This window comes from Protopterus annectens, chromosome 3.part1 (genome assembly GCF_019279795.1).
Source record: "Protopterus annectens isolate FY-2018-M chromosome 3.part1, PAN1.0, whole genome shotgun sequence".
In the NCBI taxonomy this organism is placed as follows: Eukaryota; Metazoa; Chordata; order Ceratodontiformes; family Protopteridae; genus Protopterus; species Protopterus annectens.
In genome coordinates, this window is record NC_056732.1 from 1,309,927,067 (window position 1) to 1,309,935,520 (window position 8,454).

Genomic DNA, 8,454 nt, shown 5'->3' on the forward strand with positions numbered 1-8,454 from the left:
TGACCAGTGGCAACCCTACTACTAACATGTCCCGCTCCTGTATAGACCCCTATGATACTCAGGACTTAGGTTTGGGGTGCACAGCTAGGATTGTAAGGTCCCTGGTGGTTATTTGCCAGGAACAACCTATGAACATAGTAACCTAATGGGTTTCCCATAGCTGTAATTTTACAATAATAGGTTTTATAACCTACATACTTATGTTGAAACAACACTGCAATTTTCCAAGAGGTATATACACAATAATAACTGAATGTGGCTCATCAGCCCCTAATGCAGGACTTATATACTTACTTCTCTTTTCCAGGCAGTCATAGACTTGACCTGGACAATGCATGTTTCTGGTCCATACCTAGACTATAGAGAAAAATGTCACACAGAAGAGATGTTTTTCATTATCCTCATCTCACCTCTGCAGTCCTGCTACAACTAAGATGTGATACTATGTAGGCTTTATGTTGGCCAGTTGAACACACAGTCCATCAATACATTTTACACAAGTTAACAAGAGGTGTACAGTACTAAACCTATCAATTTTATATTAAATTTTGCAGACTGACTGCGCAATAACTGACCATTAAAATAATCCGAGAGTAAATATTAAACTGGCTTCACCTAGATCATTGGATGTACAATTTATACAAAGAAAACATTTTTGACTTATTTCTTTATTGGAAAAGGGAGCCGTGAAGGGTCAGTAAAGAGGAGCAGAAAAACACACTTGTGTGCACTGTACCACGTGACGACAGCCAGAGAAAGCGTCCCAACTAGTTCCGTTCTTTTGGAGGAATTGAGGTTTTAGCCGTTTTCGGATGGTGATGCATCGTAAGAAAATAATGAAAGGAATTAAGTAGCTCATCAACTAGCAGAAGACTGACTAGAATGTACATCGCCGCTTTACAATAATGGCAATCAGAGAATTAAAAGTGTGTTTGCTCGGGGTGAGTATGAAAACACAAAGAAAAGAAAAATAACATTATTATGTTTGGAGAGTAAACATGCATGACAGCGGTGTTGCAACCAGCTGGGCGGAAGAAGTCTAGGCAGCAGATTTAAGTTGGATTTTTCCCAGTGCGGTCTTGTTTTCCGTTATTTTTACTTTCACTAATTTAGCAGCATAAAACGGACAACAAGTTCATGTTATTAACAATACGCCTTTTTATTTTATTTTTCAAGTACGTTTAGTCTTGCCTGGGAATAAATAAGGGCAGTCCTTTTCCCTTTAAACTCTTTTCTTAGAAGACTGTTTCCACTAGCTTGCAGTTTGCAGTCATCGTAATGGTATGCAGGCTGATGGGACCTATTGGGCTTTGGGTGTAGGTCACTCCGTTTGGAGCTGTGGACAAATACGTCTCTCTGGTGATTTTTTTTCAGGATTTCTGTAGAGGACGTCTTCTTGAGACTTTTGAAGTGTCCTGTTTTACTGTTTACATATGTACTACACTGACATCGGACGGGCCATTCTAGTGCAGTAGTTAAAGCGGACTCCGATTAGTCAGAAAGCGCACCTTCAGTGCTTTATTAAATATTAGTGAACAGATATATTCACATTTGCTTGTTATACTGTAGAATAAGCAGCTCGTATGGTCATAGCTCTCTTCCTTCCCTCACCAAAATGTGGAACACAAACTACCTCTGAAAAAATGTGATACAGATAGCGAAATGTGGAACCCCTACAAACTGCTTACTAACCACTTCCTCTAGGAAGCTCACAGAATGGTTAAATGTGTTATCTTATACTTAGAAAAAGTTATTTTGATTAATTAATATGATTCGATATTAGTTACAACGGTTCTTAACGCTGAAGGTGTGGTAGACACTGGGACTGCGAAGAGCACAAGACTTTTTAAGACCCGAAATAAGGACCATTCCTCATAATGAGGCACGCTTGAGAGCCACGGGAACGGTGTCACTTGGCACATAGCTCTCTCAACCGTCCATCCTCAAAATGAGGAACATTACCTCTCATAATGAGGAACAAGCGGGGATAATATTGAGCACTCCGTAAGCTTTCAGGATAAAGTGTGCTACTTTATACTTAAAAACATTATTTTAATGAATTAGTAAGATTCAGAACTATCCACCATAGCTATCACTTTAAAAATATCTTAACTATGAATGTCACTAAGATCCCAAATGTGGAACGCTCCTCGTAATGAGGTACCCATAAGAGGCTTGATTTTGCACCGGGCATAAGCGCAGAAAGCGTGGCCAAGTGATATTCACAGAGCTTTGTACTTGTGGGCGGGGATAACCGTTATGTAAATCTATAAATACTGTGAAGTAAATGATTTACTGCTGTGTGTACAGCGATTCAGGGGAAATGCTTAAGCGAGCCTTTAGATTAGCCAGGCGTGCAGCGCACCGGTACGTGCGGAAGCTGTTGTAAATATTTACAGTGTTATGAAATAGTTTGTATTTTCGGAAAACCTCAGAATGTCCAGATTTTTGCATCATGTTTTTGGTCTGTCATAAAATTGTGATTTTCTGGCAAATCATTGAGGTTCGAAGTCAGAAAACAATGACAGACATTTATTTGTGTTTCAGACTTCATACCCTTCAGAAAATTCATGCTGATGCAAAATCTGTTATGCTGTCAATTTTCTAAGTGTGAAAGAGCAATACTTTAAAATGGCCCAGTTTTGTGTCTTTGCCCCCCCCCCCCCCATTATGTATGGCTTTGGCCAGTTTCTTGTTTTAAGAGGTTGAGAGGTATGCTTTCCGTTAATTCCAACTTCGTGTGTCACAATAGTCTACGCCGCTTCACAAACTGCAGTAGACTATCTCTTCAGGTAGCGAATCCTGTATTTACAGTAGAACAAACAACAGTTCCACACCTCTCACGTGTACCTCATTATGAGGAACGTACCTCATTGGGGGTCTTAAAAAGGTTATGTTCCTCGAAGTTCCACATTGAAAGGGTCTGTCACACATTCAGTGTTAGGAAGTTTTTTAACTGATATCCATGGTAAATAGAAATGAATCATGTTAATTAAAAGATCTTTTTATAAATAAACCCAGCATGTTTTAACCATCCTATGACCTTTCTAGTTGAAGTTGTTAGTAAGCCATTAGCATGTGTTCCACACTTTGCCCATTTGTTCCCCATTATGAAGGCCAGGGTTCCTCATTTTAGCGATGGAAGGTTGAGAGCTATGGCGGTTACATAAGTACCATTCTTGTCGCAGGAGCCCCAGATGTTGGCCACAGCGCAGGATGATTATAGTTCTCAACGAAAACTGAACAAAGCTGAACATAACGGTGGGACAAAGGCCCAAAAAATAAGGACAGATTTTAAATATTGCTGTTATAAACCTAGAAAGGCATTGCAATAATAGGTTTTGTGTTTGCAGGCATTTTCTGAAGGATATTTAGCCTGAAACTCAAATGTAAGTCAATAGTTAGTGACTTCAGTACTCAGCGATTTGCTAGAAATCCACAAATTTTATGAGGAACAGAAAAATGAGGTATAAATCTGTACATTCTGCGAAAATCTGTACAGTTGAGAGGTAAATTAGTTCACTCTGTAGGTCTCAACCTCTTATCCCCTGAATCATGGATAAATCCAGAAATAATCAGTGACACTTTTTAAAATGTTCGCTTAGCTTAAGACATTGGTAGAGTAAGAGAATGTGAACTAACCAAAATTTTCTGAAGTAAAATAAATTTAGAACTTTAGTTGTTGGTGTAATCCGCCTTTTCTCCCCAAATTGCTAGTCTGGGGAGGGATTGGGAGTGACAGAAAAATTTAAAGCCAAAATCGGGTAGGTTTTCAAGCACTTGAGTGGATAGCTGTAGATTATTTGTAGAATTCTTTATGAGGCCTAAGCAACCAGTAATTATAGGTGTAGTGAGTGTTACTTATCCAGTAGAATATATTACATCAGTGGTTCACAAACTTTTTCGATTCTCAGCTCCCTTGCTGAATCTAGGTTTTCCCAAGCCCCCCCCCCCCCCACGGCGCGCATAAAGTGCATATTTCATTTATTTGACATTTGTTTAATGAGGCTGCCCGACTGGACTAGGAGACCTGGGGAGAAAAGCTCAAAAGTACAATAAAAAGACAATTACCAAAAAAAGTGTACATTCTGCTTAGCAGCATAACACTGATCTACTATGGTTGAGAGGTAAGCAAACCTAATGGCAACCTTATTAACTTTAAGTTTTTAAGAGCACTATTTAAAATCTGTCCCTATTATTTGGCTCTGTCCCGCATACCTGTCAACTCTATAGATTTTTGCCACATAATTTTGGTCTTTTTCTCATAAAATTATTGTTTTCTGACAAATCACTGGCAGATCATTGAGATTGAAGTCAGAAAATAATAACAGACAGTTGAGTTTCATACTTCATATCCTTCAGAAAAATTCATGTTAATGCAAAACCTGCACTTCTATCACTTTCTAAGTTTGTGAGAGGAGTACTTAAAAGTGTCCCTATTTTGCATCTTTGTACCCCCACTATTTTTGGCTTTGCCCAGATTTCTTGATCTAAGAGGGTGAGAGGTATGTGTCCAGTGGTATGGTCCATACTTACACAGACCTCATTGCTGCTGCTGCCAGGGATCACTCTCACTCTTCACTCTCTCCCCCGTGACAAACACACACATACACACACACACACACACACACACACACACACATCCACTTCCTCATTCATGCCTGCATTCATTCACACATCGCTCTCATTCTCCCTATCTCACACACACGCACACACAGCCACTTCTTCATTCATTCCTGCATTCGCTCACACATTACTCTCACTCTCCCGATCTCTGTCACACACACAGACTCTTTTGCTTTCATGCACGCATTCACTCACACACGCAGACAGACACACACACACACTCATGCAGACATTCACTTACCTGACGGCCCAGTTCCAAGTGCTCCACGGCACGGTACTGGTCCACGGCCCGCTGGTTGGAGACCACTGCTATACTTGATGCCAGTTCTGCTAAAAAGCTACAGTGTACGTCTAGATATAGTTCACCACAAACTAATAAGCTTAGCTGCAGAATAAACCGTGAACTGTTCACGGTTTATTTTGCAGCTAAGCTTATTAGTTCGTAGCACCCCTGTGAGGAAGCCACGGCTCCCCAGGGCGCCACAGCGCACACTTTGGGAACCCCTGTAATACATAATGTTAGAGTTACAGGCCACATTTATAAAGATCTAGAGTGGTACATGTGTGTGTGTGTGTGTGTGTGTGTGTGTGTGTGTGTGTGTGTGTGTGTGTGTGTGTGTGTGTGTGTGTGTGTGTGTGTGTAAGAGTTTTGGTGTTTTGGTGCAGTTAAACCCACCCTTTTTGACATGGACAGATATTCTGCAGAACAATTACTCTTAGGACAGAACTTTGGATGACTTCATATGATCGTAGGAAATGCAGGGTAAATGAGTCACATGCTCATATACATCGTCTTAATACCCACCCTCTTGCACTCCCCCCTTCTCAAGAAGGGGAAAATAAGTCAGTCCTGGAATAAATTTAAGGTGCCTGTCACACTGCCAGCCCAGCTATCTGGAATTTTGTAAATAATTATATGTCATTTGCAAATATTAATATGATTTATATAGAAGCGTGACAGAAGGAGATACTGCCAGCCCAGCTATCTGGAATTTTGTAAAGAGTTATATGTCATTTGTGAATACCAGCATGATGCAATTGCTTGTATTACCACTATATTAAAACTTTATGTTATGTGTGTATCAGACTGCTGGTACAAAAGTATGTATCGAACAGGGTTTGTACAGTGCTGAGCCTAGATGTGTGACCACAACATGCCCTGCTGGATTAGAGCAGAAATGTGTATAAACTATTGTACATGTATAAATGTATATGTTTTAACTGCAGAAACTAGAATATAGAGAGTTAACTGGCAAAACTTCAAGAAAATAGTTGAAATTAAATTGTTTCATGATTGTGTTATAAAAGTTCAGTTTCAGTCAACAGGAGACAGGATGTCTACACTAGGGGACTCTCGGTGTTGCATGGAAAGAAATAACTACTAATATTGAGACGTGGAAGTGTTTTATTGCTTTGTGACTTCCAACAGCTGCACAGCTGTGAGCAAAAGCCTTTGTCTATGTATTTTCACAGGGAGATGTTAAATGCTGCAGTGGGGGTTTAGCTTGGGAACTAAAGTCAGGTGACAAAAAGTTATGTCATCCAAGCTAACCCAGCAGTAATATTTGATATTAATTTAAGAACTCTCTCAGAGAGAGACTGTGCATTTTGTATTTTGCTTTAACCTAACAACATCAGCTAGAAACATGCACTTGCCTTGCTGTAAGTAAGTTTTTAGGGCGTAGTAACTCTTTTATATTCAGATAGGAATATAATAAAGTGTAGCTTAGATGTTTTCTTAATTTATTTGAGACTGTCCTGCAATATTGTTTTAAATATTTCCTGTGATTTTGAACTCTGATGTAACTGATTACTTAGTGAGTATTGTCTTGTTCTTTTATTATTTATTATTAAATATATTTAAACCTTTTGATTGTGGCTGGTCTGTTTAGAGATATTTAAGCTCTTAAAGTACTTGCATATTTATTTGGTGACACTGTACAGGCCAGTCCTAAATAGCCTTGCTCTTGGCCAGACTACCATTTGGATTAATAGTAACATTACACAGTAGGATTTGACACCCTCTGTTAAGGGCCTTAAAGTAGCTGATAAGTAGTGGCTAGTATAACTACCTTATATTCTGGGCAGAAGAGGGCATAGTTAGTAAACCTGTGCCAGCCTTTCCCAGGTGTGTGTGTGTGTGTGTGTGTGTGTGTGTGTGTGTGTGTAAATCAAACCTCAAAGTGTGTGTGTGTGTTTCAGCTACTTGCCAGGGACACAAAGCACTGGTTGGACAGAGAGGGTACAGGAGATCTTGGTTTGGCCACTCAGCTGAGATCTCAACCCTATAGCTGTGCCAGTGGGGAGTCTTACTGCGGATCTGGAGGAAGAGGGAGAAGCCAGACCCAGACTGTCTGTGATCTCTTTGTGCTCTTAAGAAAAGTTGCACTTTACTGTGTGTGTACTTGTCATCCTTCCAGTGTGTATGCTCCCCACTGTTGCCAGTGGTGAGGATTGAGGCTCCTTGATTACTGGGCCAGTGCAGGGGCATCACAGTGCCCATCCAGTCATCCAGGTTTATTGTGAAGAATGCTATAGTGTTGCTCTTCGAAGGAAGTTTGTTCCAGAGGTGAGGTAGACATAATTTATTCATTTGTCTCACAAGGATGTTTTATTTTTGTGCTGGTGGAGATTTAATTGATTCATAGATTGTTACTAGGATAATGACCCAGGGGCCTTTCTAAGCCTAGCCAAGCTTTCCTGAAAGAGTAATGATGTCCTGTATCTAAATAGGACATTGAGGGCTAGGCATTTATAAGCTTCCTCTGTCCCTGAGGGACATAGTTGCCAGGCCTGGGTGTCGGCTGCTGTTTAACTGGGTAATAGATGAACTCAGTTTCACATGGTTGGGAAGCCTGTTCTATAGGAAGGGCAGTGTCTGGGACACATATCTATCTGTCCAGCATGCTCTGTTTATGTCACTGACAAAATTCAGGTCCCTAGACCTTGCATTTCCTGTACTGTTTGACTTACAAATATATAGGAAATTCATAAGTGTGGGGTTTGTGGATGCCAGGCATAGATCACCCCTCAGCAATCTATAGAAGACTGAGTAGAGGGAAAGGGCTTTAAGGTACTCTGCATAAGGCAGGTTTATTAAGCCTTGTATTCTTCTTGTAAGGAACCTTTGAGGTCGCTCTAGTTGCTGTATATGCCTGGTCAGGTACATACCAAAGGGAGCATTGTACTCTGTGATTGGTCTGATAAGGGCAGAGTATAGTTGGATAATGACCTCTTTGGATGTAGATGCTATGCCCTTACTTATAAGTTGTACAGCATAAAAGGATTTCCTCACCACTGTGGCCACATTGTGTTTGAAGGTAAGGCTACTGTGTACATGCATACCCAGATCCCTGACCACTGGGTTGCCTCTTAGGAGCATATTATCAGCATGGTAATTAGCCAGGATGGTTGATTTCCCAAAGAGTATTGTTATACATTTCTTAGCATTGAATTTAAGACCATGGCTGTGACAAAATTTGTTATTCAGAGATAGACCTTCTTGAAGAATGCTAGTGTCTGCATGGGAGTTGATGATAAGCTCCAGCTTGCAATCATCTGCAAACTTAGTCAGCCATAAACCTTCAGCATTTGATTCAATTTCAGAGAAATAGATGCCAAAAAGGAGCAGGCCCAGTACCAAGCCCTAGGGGACTCTGTTAGTGACTGGGTTCTTGGTGGAGGTGGCCTCACCTGTTGTCCTCCTGAGTCCTATTAGTTAAGACAGTTGGCCATACAGCAGGTGATAAAAGGGTTTATACTTAAATGAGTGAGCTTGTCTACAATGCCTAAATGGGGTATTATATCAACAGCCTTGGCCAGGTCGAG

The 8,454-nt window shown here is 40.5% G+C and overlaps 1 protein-coding gene across 1 annotated transcript in view; it reads left to right on the forward strand.

The window, feature by feature from the left end:
• Positions 1–746: 746 nt before the first annotated feature.
• RAB31 (RAB31, member RAS oncogene family) overlaps positions 747–8,454 on the forward strand; it is a 364,691-nt gene continuing 356,983 nt past the window's right edge. Inside the window, exon 1 of the mRNA XM_044067354.1 lies at positions 747–941. Coding sequence (XP_043923289.1) covers positions 906–941 — 36 coding nt within the window. The 5' untranslated portion in view covers positions 747–905. The remainder of the gene's footprint in view (positions 942–8,454) is intronic.